Source organism: Mastomys coucha, unplaced genomic scaffold, assembly GCF_008632895.1.
Source record: "Mastomys coucha isolate ucsf_1 unplaced genomic scaffold, UCSF_Mcou_1 pScaffold6, whole genome shotgun sequence".
NCBI classification, from domain to species: Eukaryota; Metazoa; Chordata; class Mammalia; order Rodentia; family Muridae; genus Mastomys; species Mastomys coucha.
In genome coordinates this window covers 117,527,821-117,540,827 of record NW_022196912.1, presented here as the reverse complement: position 1 = coordinate 117,540,827, position 13,007 = coordinate 117,527,821, and the positions used below count along the sequence as shown (strand labels likewise).

The 13,007-nt window shown below is 44.6% G+C and overlaps 1 protein-coding gene across 1 annotated transcript in view; it reads left to right on the top strand.

Annotated features, from left to right (window-relative positions):
- LOC116080582 (alpha-1-antiproteinase-like) overlaps positions 1-6,363 on the top strand; it is an 8,820-nt gene extending 2,457 nt beyond the window's left edge. Inside the window, exons 4-6 of the mRNA XM_031356972.1 lie at positions 2,614-2,884; positions 4,724-4,874; positions 6,062-6,363. Of these exons, the coding sequence (XP_031212832.1) occupies positions 2,614-2,884; positions 4,724-4,874; positions 6,062-6,274 (635 nt within the window). The 3' untranslated portion in view covers positions 6,275-6,363. The remainder of the gene's footprint in view (positions 1-2,613; positions 2,885-4,723; positions 4,875-6,061) is intronic.
- The last annotated feature ends 6,644 nt before the right edge of the window (positions 6,364-13,007 follow it).

Below are 13,007 nucleotides of genomic sequence, written 5' to 3'. Positions count from 1 at the left end.
AGACTCTAGCTCTTTCTAAGACCTCCTCTAAGACTCTAGCTCTTTCTGGGTACTCTCTGCTCTTGCAGCTTCGGGCAGTGTCCTTTTCTTGCCCACCTCCAGAAACCTCCCTTTTGAGTCAAATCCCTAATCCTTTCCATAACTCTCTCTCACATCTCAACTCCAGCTACCTCAGTGATTCTCATCCCGACCTAGGGGGTCAAGTGACCCTGTCACTGGTGTCTCCTAAGACTATTCGAAAACACAGATATTTATATTACAACTCATAATAGTAGCAAAATTACAGTTATAAAGTAGCAATGAAAATAATTTTACAGGTGGAGGCTAGCACAACGTGAGGAACTGTATTCAAGGGTTGTAGCATTAGGAAAGTTAAGAACCACTGATCTAGTTCTTTGAGTCAATAGGAAGGTATTGAACAATTCTGCAGGGTAGGTTTTAGAAATAAATGCAATATTGCTCAATACATTCCTAAGGACTCAAAGCATGACATCAGTGGTCCTATCAGGCAGTATTGCTCAATATCATCACAACAACTTAGGAAGCAGAGGGTTGAGAGAGTAGAATCGGGTTAGGGTAGCGATCGGGTGGCTCTGGCAGACATGTGGATCTGACATGGAGTTGGGAGACTCCGAAGCACAGGAGGGTTATAGGTAGCTGATGTGGTCCAGCTCACTGGAGGGAGAGGCTGTCAGCTTTAGCCAGAAAACAAGGAAGCACAGAATGTCACCTATATTTAACAACTGCTGTCCCTCCGACATTCAGATAGAACCTGGCCTCCTACCTTGTAATGGCCACCTTTCCTATTGCTACTTAAAAGAGAAGGCTGTGTAGAAAAAGAAGGATGTGTAGCTTTGGTTTGGCTCCTGGAGTCTGAGAGGCTTCTTGGTAGTTTGGATGGCCAGGTGGCTGGTGGGTATGAGGACTGGCTCTTTAAGAGGCGCAGGCTTGGATTTTGGAAACCTAGAACCCCAGAAAATGGCCAGTTTTGAGCTGCTGGAGGAAACAACTTGCTTCTGAGTTCATTTCTCTTTTCTCTTAGCAACACTCTCGTGGCTTTCTGATTATTTTTCCCAAGACAGTCGGATGCTTTATGCAGAAGGGAAGGTTCTTCTGTAAAACACCCACCTTTGCCATACCCGGTCAGGATTACAAGGCCAGAGAGTCAGCTTTCTCGTCCTCTCCAGTTCCTCTGGCCCCACCTGGAGCTCTGAGATCAGTGTCTCCTCAGCCCTGTAGGGCCAGCCCAGAGAGTCTTTAAGAGCTGACCACCAGAATCCATGCCAAAACCTCAGCTGTAGGGTAAGAAGCGAGAAAAGGAGCTCAGCGGAGGCTGGGCTGTAGAACTTATTGGGCCTGTGTCCAAAGGATTCTAGTCCAGGTGTTCCTCAGATGTCAGGGGAAAGAACATGCTCTGACTTGGTAGAGATGCACGATAATACTGAAACAGCTCTCTAACAATTGCTGAGCAATTGCTGTGTGAAAGGACTGTATTCTGGGCTTTGCTTCAAGCACCCCACTAATGCTCATGGGTATCCTTAAGAGACCTAATACTTCCACCACTGACTCAGGAGCTGGTGGACTCCTGACCTCTCTGGCCTCACCTCTCATGGTCTCTTCCTTTTTCATTCCAGCTGCTCATCTTCCCTGTGTTCCTAAGTCAGTGCTTTCCCACTACTGGGCTGCCCTGTGTCTCATTCTCTTGGGAAAGAAAGTTCCTCCTCCAACTGTTCTATGGCTTAACCAATGTATTAGTCAGGGTTCTCTAGAGTCACAGAACTTATGGTAGTCTCTATGTAGGAAAGGAATTTATTGATGACTTACAGTCTGTAGTCCAACTCCCAACAATCAACTCCCCACAATGGTCAGCAGCAGCTGTGAATGGAAGTCCAAGGATCCAGAAGTTTCTCAGTCCCACAAGGCAAGCAGGTGAAGCAGAGCGAGCCTTCCTTCTTCCAATGTCCTTATATAGGTCTCCAGCAAAAGGTGTGGCCCAGATTAAAGGTGTGTGCCACCATACCTTTAATCCCAGATGACCTTGCTTGAACTCGTAGATCTTCCAATCTTAATCTTCTGGGATTCATAGCCACTATGCCACCATACCTTTAAGTTTAAGGTCTTGAACTCATAGATCTTCCTATCTTAATCTTCTGGGATTCATAGCCACTATGCCTCAAGATCTCCATGCCAAGATTCAAGTCGGAAACTTGTATCTCTCAGCCTCCAGATTAGGGCCACAGGTGATCCTTCTAATTCTGGATTGTAGTTCATTTCAGATATAGTCAAGTTGACAACCAGGAATAGCCACTACAACCAATGTACTGTTAAGTCTTTAATTGGGACTACATTCCAGTGTGTTATGTGTGTATGTAACTGTCTCTTCTATTCGATTTCTCTCCCTGCGCAGTATCCCCTGCTAGCTCATTGGCTTTCTTATCAATCATGTTGTTTATATTACCTTCATAAGATCTGTGTGGACAGGGATCTCTCACTTGTACCTTTGTGACTTACAACATCCCTGACATGCATAAGCCTTAGAGTCTCCCTTATAGCAAAGTGTGATGTGCCCTAGATGTTGCTGCCCCCTCTGATTCCTATGCACTTTCTTATCAGGGAAATGGAAATATCCCTTTAACCCGAAGTACACCGAGATGAGGTACTTCTCCTTAGGTCATGGGAACAGTACCCTGGTACCAATGATGCAGAAGATAGGCTGGTTCCATCTGCAGTATTTCTCCCAGATGCACAGTTATGTCCTCCAGCTGCCGTTCACCTGCAGCATCTCAGGCATTTTCTTTCTCCCCAATGATGGAAAACTTAAGGAATGTGAGAAGGCACTGTTGGAGCAGAGTTTTGACACATGGACTCAGCCCTTTCCACTGAGGTAAGAACCCAGATATTTCAACCTTCCCCTCAGTCCTACCAGACCTTTTCCATGGCCACTGTGGCTCTGGGTTTAAGGTGAGGACCCTTTGAGTCTTTGGGACATGACACAGTATCTAGAACTTGGTCACACAGAAATGGTCAGACAGGATTCAGCAGTCCACACCTTCCAAAGTTGAGAAAAAATACACAAACTCACAACCATCACCGTTGTCACCACAGAATCAGCCAACTGTATCTTTGTGTAAGAGGTTCACTGTAGAGTTATAAATGGTGGACAGGGGAGGGAGGAAGATGGTTCAGTTGGTCAAGCGCTTGCCTTGCAAGTATCAGATTCAGAGTTGAACCCTGAAAACCTGTGTACAAAAAAGCTGGCCATCCTAGCACCAAGGCAAGCTGATGGAGCCATCTTCTCATTCTCCGTTGAGGTTCCTCTTCCCAGATGACCCTTAGCTATTTCAAACTGAGAAACAAAACCACCAGACACACTAACCAACACACAGTGCACACTGAGCTTCCGACTGGTGAGAGACTTGTCTCAAGAAGAAGAAAAGGTTGGAAAGAACAACCCTACTGTTGTCTTTCTTTGACCTCCACATATATGTACATGCATGAGCACCTATACTCACTTACCCACAGAGGGGAAGGAGCGATGTGTCACTAAGAAGGCCACAGTGCTATGGAACTGGTGTTTGGATAAGTACTTGCCCAACATCTCTGGAACTGAAGCTCTCATTATGATCCCTCCTTATGATACTTGAATACAGTTCTTCACGTTGTGTTGACTCCCAACCATAAAATTATCTTTGTTGCTACTTCATAACTGAATTGTGCTACTGTTGGGAATCTTAATGTAAATAACTGTGCTTCCTGATGGTCTCAGGCAAGTCATTCAACACCCGAAGGGGTCACAGGTTGAGAATCACTTCTCTTATGTATCTAATGCTTTTGCTACACAAAGTCTAGCCTGTGGCAGCATCTTTGCTTCATCTGGATGTTTGAGGGAAGCTTGAATTCTTAGGTGCACTGCAATCCCTGCAGATTCTAGGGCAATTGTGTTTGTGTTAAAGACTGAGAAGTCCCGATCCAGACAAGTGTTACTGAAGCACAGGCGGACATTCCATTGCAGCTTGTCTATGAGAAGTTACACTACAGCTCAAGGGCTGGCAGGGTTTAAAACAGTTTGCCTCTGTGCCACCCCCTAACCTATGAAGTGAAGCCTGCAACTCAGATCAGCACCACCTCGGAAGGCACTGGATGGGACCTTTCAGAGTTTGAAATCTATGTTTATTTTATTATACACTTTAAAACAGTAAAATGTTGGGGAAAGTTTTCCATGTGATAATTATAACAAGAAAGCTTTAGGCATGGCCAGAAAGAAACTCTACAGCAGTGTAACAAAGCACCTGTGACCTTTACAATAAGACCTTCCAGAGAGGAAAGATTTGTAATAAGCAAAAGGAGAGATTCCGCTGATGGAGAATGAAAAGTCCATGGGACCCTTTTCATAGGGATAGGTTCTATTGACTGAGAGATAAAGCTCATGATTTAGCTAAAGCTAAGCATTGCTCAGGATTTGGGAGGATTCTGGAAGGCTGGCTGTGCTTCCTAAAGCTTTCAACAAACTCACAGTCTCTTAGATGCCCTCATCTCAGACTTTAGAGCAAGGTCACTGATCACTTCCCAGCATTGCCTTGAGGAGTCCCTGGCACAGCCTGCCTGCTACAGATGTGCAGTAAACACAGCTGCTCTTGTTTGTGTGCTGGGAGCGCACTGGCTGGGGCGGATTACATGACAACATGATTCCAACTATGTTTTCTCCTTCCATTTCCCTGAACAGAAAGAGGCAGCTGTTTTTCCCCAAATTCTCCATACCCGTTGCTCTTCAGCTAGAAAGGTTCAAGCACGTTAACAGTAACCTTAGACTGTTCAACAAACACATGGATCTCTCAGGAATCACTCTGCAAAAGGCACCCTTGAGGGTCACCACGGTAGGTTAGCGCCCTGTGGCCAGGCTCCTTACACTTAATGCTTCCTGTGGCTACCCTTTCCTAACTTGTTCAGAAGACAACAATGAGAACTCATGGTGCTCTCTGAAAGTCAAACAAGGAATTGGTGACTCTGGACACCAGGCATGTCCTGAGCTGGCTGTCTCTCAGAGGTAGCTAATCTGGAGAAATAAACAGTTGAGTCCTCAAGCTTATTATCTGGTGAGGGGAGAGAGAGGAGCTTGCATCAATGCTGGGCTTGTGGATGTAATCTGATCCCCTGGGTAGTGACAGAAAGGAACCCTCGTGGTCACTAGAGAGTGGTGCCATGTAAGAATGGTTTGTGTCATTCCTGTGTCCCACTCCCCACTGCAGAGGTTAAGAATTTTGTTACAACAGAATGTGGGGTGGAGTCAAGCTTTACAAGGGGTGGGGGTTTTCTCTGGGATGGAGAGAAGGGGTGTGAAAATTCTGGCTGGCAAACTGCAGGGGAGGCTCAGAGAGCAGATCCTGGACTCAGTGACTAAGTGGCCTGGCCTTCAGGTCACATTCCATGAGTAGGGTCTGAGGGCCATTGGGGGCTTTGGCAGGAAATGGCTGGATGGACTCTGAGCCAGTGGAAAGAGAGTGCTCCAGGTCACTAGAGAAACGAGCTAGTGGGTGACAGCAAAGAAGACTTCAGAGATAAGGGTGGGAATGGAAAGGGATCCTGGCAAAGATGCACTGCGCAGGTGGAAATTCCAGGACCCAGTGGCTTGAGATGGGGCAGGAGCAAGAAAGCTATCCTTCCGGGAGTCTGGGCAATGAATAGGGTAAGGACCACAGGGGCAACACAGTACAAACAGTTGAGGCTACACAGCAATCGGCTCCCAGAAACCCAGGCTGCCTCTTTGCCAGGAGCACAGTGAGGAGATGAAAACAACCACTGTGTGGTGCCAGAGGTGGTGTGAGAGGAATTTGTGGAGGGTGCAGACAGAGTGGAGAACAAGCCCCAGTGTCCTGAAAGTCGCAGTGATGCAGAAGTAAGCCTCCTCCATTCTGCAACATCATCTGCCTTCCTCTAGCAGGATGGCACGAGGCTTGTATTCTGGGCATCCTGGGCCCAGTGCAGAGAGAGTCAGAGTAGCATGCTGGAGGTGGGGCTAGCAGAGCTCCTGATCTCTCAACACTGTGAATCTTGGTCTCCAAAGGCAATACACAGGGTGGAGCTGACTGTGGATGAGGATGGAGAGGAAGAGGATGTCTCCCACACCCAGGTCAACCCCGAGCCAGGCCTTGCTGCCCTCCACTTCAATAGATCCTTCCTACTACTAGTCCTGGATGAGGCCAGCAGCAGCCTTCTCTTCATGGGTAAAGTGGTGAATCCCACTAGAGTCAACATGGATACTGTGTATCGTCCCTGAATTCTGATTTCTTTTCCCTCACTACCTGAGTTGTAGCAGAGCTTTATTCCTTTGACATTTGGCTCAATAAAACAAACAGCAAGTGAAAATTTCTGAGAGGTGTTCTTGGACCATGGGGCAGGCTGTCTTCCCAGAGGGACATGGAGACTCTGCTAAGAGCAACCTGGAAACGTGTTGATGAGACAGAGATCTCCGGACTGTCTGTTCTTGGTGGCTTGCTCGAATCCAGCTGGCCCAGGGGCTCCCAAGGGTGTCAGCTAAGCTTCTATCTTAGCTTCATGACCTAGGCCTGAGAAGGAAACCATGTGGGGAATTTCTCTGGGTCTCTTTGAGGGGGGGAAAAAGCTGCTGAAATTCCATTTGTGTTGAGGACTTCTTCACAGAGCCATCAACTCTGCTCCCACAGAGGACTCCCCATGCTCTTCCCAGGGGGAAAGTATCCTCCATGAGGGAAGATGGCTTCACACAGATCATTAGAGTCAGTATCCATTGAGCACCAACTGTGTACAAAGCATAGTCATAAAACCAAGAGATCAATTTCCAGAGCCCTGTTCCAAAGGCACAAACTATGGCACCATTCCGAGGCATCATGGCTGTGTGGGCATGTGTTAACACTAACATACCTTCTTGATCTACCCACAGGATTCATGTTCTTACTGTCAGGTATCTTCCCCACCCCACCCCCAACAGTGCCAATAAGTTATGGTGAAGAAGCTGCTCAAATTGATGGGAAATCATAGGGACTCAGTCTGTGCTCTGTTACCCACAATCTTGTATCGGCTGCTGCCTCTCCAAAGCCTCCCAGATTTCTGGTTCCAGTGGCAGGGGATCTCCATAGCTGAGCACCTGCCTAGCACGCAGCTACCTTCTAATATTCCAGATCACTCCATTTGTATGCAACTCCAGCAGCACGTCAGCCCCACCATGATGCACACACAGAGTCTTATGGTTTGGCTTCTGTCTTCCAGCAGGCCCCCTTTGCTCAGATGAATGTTCATGAAGATCAGTTCCATCCTGGCCTGTTTGTTCCTATCCCTGTGCAAAAACATCCAACTCCATGCTTGAGGCTCAGCTGCCTGGGGAAGTGCAAAGACTGTGTGCAAGCCGATGACCTCGCTTTCTCTTGACTCTGGCCTCTGAGCCATCCTGGTACTCAGGACAGTGACTCTGCTCACATGGGTCTTTTGTTCATACAGTCCACCCTTATCCCATCCTCTGCTCTACCTTCTGTCTCTAATCGTTCCCCATGACCTTCCTTCTTTAACAATCAGCCGCTGTCATCCGCCCCTGCCTGCCCTCCTGGGACATCAGGAGCCTGTCATGCTCAGACTGAGGCCACCCTCCACTTATGCTCTCATTGTACTTTATGTTTCTCACTTAGATGCTGCTGCAGCTTTCCTCACCTCAGACTCCCTAGCCACACACCTTCCCTGTTACCAAGTTTGTGCAATCAGGATACAACTAGGCTCTTAAATATAGTCTGCTCTCATATTTAAACAAAGAGATTGATAGGCACTAGGTGGGTACACAGGTACAGATGATAGATAGGTAAGTAATGTTGCTATAGGTGCCACAGAGATAATAAATAGATCATGGGTAGATGCATTGAACATAGAAATTAATAGACAGCCGATAATACAGTTATCTGATGAATAACAGATGGATGGATGATAGATAGATAGATAGATAGTGATATACAGACAGTCAGACAGACATAAAAGTGCTCTTCTCACTACTGCTTTTATAAACTATTATTTGTCTGAATTCACATGAGGGTAACCAGTGATACCAGTTTGCCTGGGAATAAAAAGCGTTCCAGGATATGAAATTTCTATGAAACCTGAGTTTGAATACAATATATATATATATATATATATATATATATATATATATATCACTAAGACTCCCCGAGGCTTGTTTGGCCTGCTTTATTAAACTACCAAAGACCACTCCTGGGGGCACCACCACATCAATCACTGATTAATAAAATGGTCTACAGGCTTGCTTTCAGGCGAATACTCTTATAATACCTCTCATAGAGGTATGTTCTCAATAGAGGTCCATTCTCTCCAGATGACTCTAGCTTGTGTCATGTAGGCAAAATTCTACAAAAGTAGATAAAAATGTGTCAAGTGACACATCTCTATTAAACTGTGGCCTTTCTTTTCTTCTTTATTCTGAAGAACTCATATTAATATCAATATCATGACATGAAATACATTTAAACTTCCAAAAGACTAGTAGTCTTTAAAACTTCAGTCTTTTTAAAAAAAGAAAAAAATCCAACTTCTCTTAATTGTGTGCCCCAGTAAAAAAAACAATCTTACATACTCCTCATTCCAAAAGTGTAGACTCAGCACAATCACACTCTGAAAAAATACAAAAAGAAAAAAGAAAGAAAGAAAGAAAGAAAGAAGGAAAGAAAGAAAGAAAGAAAGAAAGAAAGAAAGAAAGAAAGAAAGAAAGAAAGAAAGCAGTGTAAATGAAATCCTGTCACCACATGGAGGACACATGGAGGACTCACTCCTAATCTTCTGCATTCCAAAGGCTGAGACACTTGTCCTCTCCAGCTCTGCCACTCACAACACACAGTTCATCTCACAGGCTCAGACTGGCTCCACTCCAGAGGGGCTGCTGACCTTGGTAGTCTTTCCACATTCATGATAGCTCCAGTATGTTGGGGGTCTTCACAGACTTTGCCACTTCACCTTCACCACTGCCCTGCTGAGGGGCTCTGGTCCCTTCACTTCTGGAGTCTACACTACTAATGAGACTGCACGTTCTTCACCGAATGGTCTCACCTTGTCTCTCCCTGTGCCAAGCTTCATGTGCTCTCCACCATACCTCAGTTCTGAAGCTCTCATCCTGTCAAAACCAGTAACATGTGGGAGACTCTTACATATGACCACATTCAGTGGCCAGCATGAGGTGCAACCTTGACATCCTCTAGGTCATAGCCCCTCTGTGTTACCCTGAGAAATACTCCAGAGGATCTCAGCTCAGTGCTTCTGGTCTCTTCCTAATCACAGCTAGGATCTCATTCCTAGCCTCCAATTGTCAGATTGGTTGTCCCAATCTGATGGAGACATTTGCTCTACTGAGGATCCCTTTTCTTAAATAACTATAGTTATGTTCACTTGACAAAAAAAAAAAATCTAAGTAGCACAAAAGTTTCACTTCCACATCGTCTTAATAAAACATAGCACCTGAATGGCCCTAATACTTTGTTTCCCTCTGAAAGTTCACACCCAGAATGCATTTCTCTCCGCATCATCTTCCTAGATCCCACAGCATCTCATTGATCCTGAACCGTTGATTTCAAAATCCTTCCACAATAGTCTCCAAAACATGATCAAATCTCTCACATCAGTGCCCTATTCCTGGTACCAATTTCTGTCCTAATTTGGCTCTCTATTGCTATGATAAAACATTGATCAAGGCAATTTGAGGAGGAAAGGTTTTATTTGTCTTTCATGTCCTGGTTACAGGCCATCATTGAGAGCAGCCAAGGCAGGAACTCAGGACAGTAACCTAGAAGAGGGAACTGAGCAGAGGAACACCACTTTCTGGCTAGCTCATCATGGACTGCCCAGCCTCCTTTCCGATACAACCCAGGACAAACCTACTAGTCACACCATCTCTCACAGTGGGTTGGGCCCTTCCACATTAGTCATCAAAGAGCTGCCCAGAAACTGGCCTACTGGTCAAACTAATGGAAACATCTTCTCACCTGAGGTTCTCTTCCCATACAACCCTAGCTTGTGTCAAGTTGATAACAATATAATACAAGTACGTAGCAGTACAGTTATAAGAAATGAACTGTAGGGCTGGAGAGACAACTCTATTGTTAAGAGTATGGGCTGCTTTTGCATAAGACCTAAATTCAATTCCCAGAACACACATAAGGTGGCTCACAACCACCTGTAACTCCTGCTCCACGTTCCACACCTGGCTTCTGAGAGTATCTTCACACGCACACACATACACACACACACACACTCAATATTAAAAATAAAATAAAATCTTTAAGCCAAGGCAATTTCATTGAGAATGAATAATCTTTTCAATAAATTGACCTCAGAATATTTAATACTCAGATAAAAAGGAAATGGGGGTTAGAAGAAGGAGGAAGAAGAAATAAAAATGAAAGAAAAAGAAAAGGAAAGTAAGAAAGGAAGAGAAGGGAGGGAGAAACAAAGAGCTTAAATCCCACCTCACACCCTACTTAAAATCAACTCACAATGAATCCATACACCCATAAGAACTAAAACTATCAAAGTTTTAAAATAAACTTTAATTTAAATTTACATGCCCTAAGCTTAAGTCAAAAAATTCTTATAAAACTCCAAAACCATGAGCAATAAAAGGACAAACCATGAAAAACAAAACATTAATGAACTTGGACCTCAAAAGATATTTCCATAAATTTGAAAAGATAAAACACAGGCATCTTTCTAATTGAGATGGTCTTATTCAATCTGAAAACCATCATCTTGGATATTTACCAATTCAATCTGAAAATATTCTACATAGATAGACAGACAATCTCTCTCTCTCCCTCTCTCTCTCTCTCTCTCCTCTCTCTCTCTCTCTCTCTCTCTCTCTCTCTCTCTCTCTCTCTCTCTCTCTCTCACACACACACACACACACATACACACACACCACACACCACCCATACACAATTATACCCAAAGGTCTCTTGGTTTAATTCAGTCACTGAATATGGAAACAGCTGCCATGTCCCTCAGGAAGATGGCTAAGCATTCAAACAACAAAAGATTGCTAAACAATAATGAGATAAAGCCATGAGAAGAAACTGACTTATGAAATCCTAAAAAAATATGCAGTGGTCTTTCATGTATTTGAAGTGAGAAAGGAACTCAACTGAGAGGCTCCAAGCTGTGGGGTTCTAACCACGACATTTCTTTAAGCTAGAAACATATATTAAAATTCAGTTTTCAAGAAGAAAATGTGCCAAGGAAATCTCATTTAGAATGAATGATCGTTTCAACCTATTGACTTCAGAATGCTTGGTACTCAGATGAAAAGGAAAACTGGGTTAGGAGACATTCACTCCCTGCCCTTTTCCCTCCCCTCCCCCTACTTCTGTCTTTTCCCTCCTCCTCCCTCCCTCCCTCTCTTCCTCCTCTTCCTGTCTTGTTTCTTTCTCTTTCCTCTTTATTTCCTCTTCCTCCTTCTCCTAACCCTGTTTTCCTTTTCCTCTGAGTACCAAACATTCTGATATCAATCTGTTGAAATGATCATTCATTCTCATTGAAATTTCCTTGACACATTTTCTTCTTGAAAATTGAGTTGTAATATATGAGTTTCTAGCTTAAAGGAAAGTCAGAGTGTCCTGACATAAAGGAAATGGAGAACCTGGGGCAGCAGGAAGATCAGTAGTTACAGGTGTCTGGGGAGAGGGAAGGATGAAGAAATGGAGCTGGCTGCAGGGGGGGAATAAGACATTTTGTATGATGTGGAACCATGAGCACATTACAGTGTATATTGCCAAAACCCATTACCAAAACTAAATTTTAGAGCCTAAGATGAGCCTTAAACTGTTTGACTTTGAAAAACAAAAAAAACAATTTAGCAACTGTGGAATCTCAGGTTAGAAAGCATCATGGGACAAGACTCCCTGTGCTAAGGCTGGGGGAAGTCATTCCACTGAGAGGATGAGGAAAGAGTGCTGATATGTCAAAGGTTCAAGGTCAAAAGTCTAGCTACTAATGCATGCCCCACAGGGGTACAGCTGGACCCTTCAGACACATCTATACATACATATACCAAAGGAAGCATATGAAGGAAGGTGATTGAAGCCTGGCTTGGGCGGGAGGTGACTGGAAATCAAGGTGAATCTAAAATGATCTGTGGTGACCTACTTTTACCTCAGCAGGGAAGGTGAAGGTACTTGCTGCTAAGTCCAACAACTTGGGTCCTCTGGGACCCCTATGGGTGGAAAAAGAGAACTCCCATATCTCATCCTCTGACCTTCACAGGTACACTGGAGTAAATTGCAGGTGCGCACACATACACACACACACACACACACACACACACACACACACACACACAGATATAGACACAACAGACATGCTCACACAGAAATGTAAACAAAATTTAAATACCCTACGGCTGATAGCTGGAGGTAAAAGTATGAATTGACATTTGGCTTAGTCTATTTACAGACCGCCTAGGTGCTCATTAATGCGAGTCCATAGGTCTGCTTTTAGGCATGCTCCTGAGGAGGTCGCTGAGAATCTAGAAACAGCACCATAAGGCTGCATAAGGATCCATGTAAGGAGAGCATTCAGTAGAGTTTGGGAAATGGAGGTCCCTCTTGCAAAGTTGGGAACCTAGGAAGTGAGCATGTACTAACATCTGCCATGGGAGGAATGAAGGAATAGATGAGTGTCATCCCCTGGGATCTGAAGGGAAACTCGTGTCCAGGACTGAAGCAATAAACATGGAGTTATTATCATGACTGACTTTGGGCACCCAGTGGTATTTCCAAATTGAGGGCATCCAAGAAGAAGCATTTTAGTTTGGGGTCCATTCCTTGAGCTAGCCACTCATGAACTGTGTCTTACTGGGTAATACACTTGAACTGCTCTTTGCCTTTCACAAACGCAGGGGTACTTGTAATTCCTTCTAGGGTTTGGGGTTGGTTTTTAAATGGTTTTATGGTGCTACACCTAAAGCTCCAAGCATGCAGTAGGTGCTCAAGCAA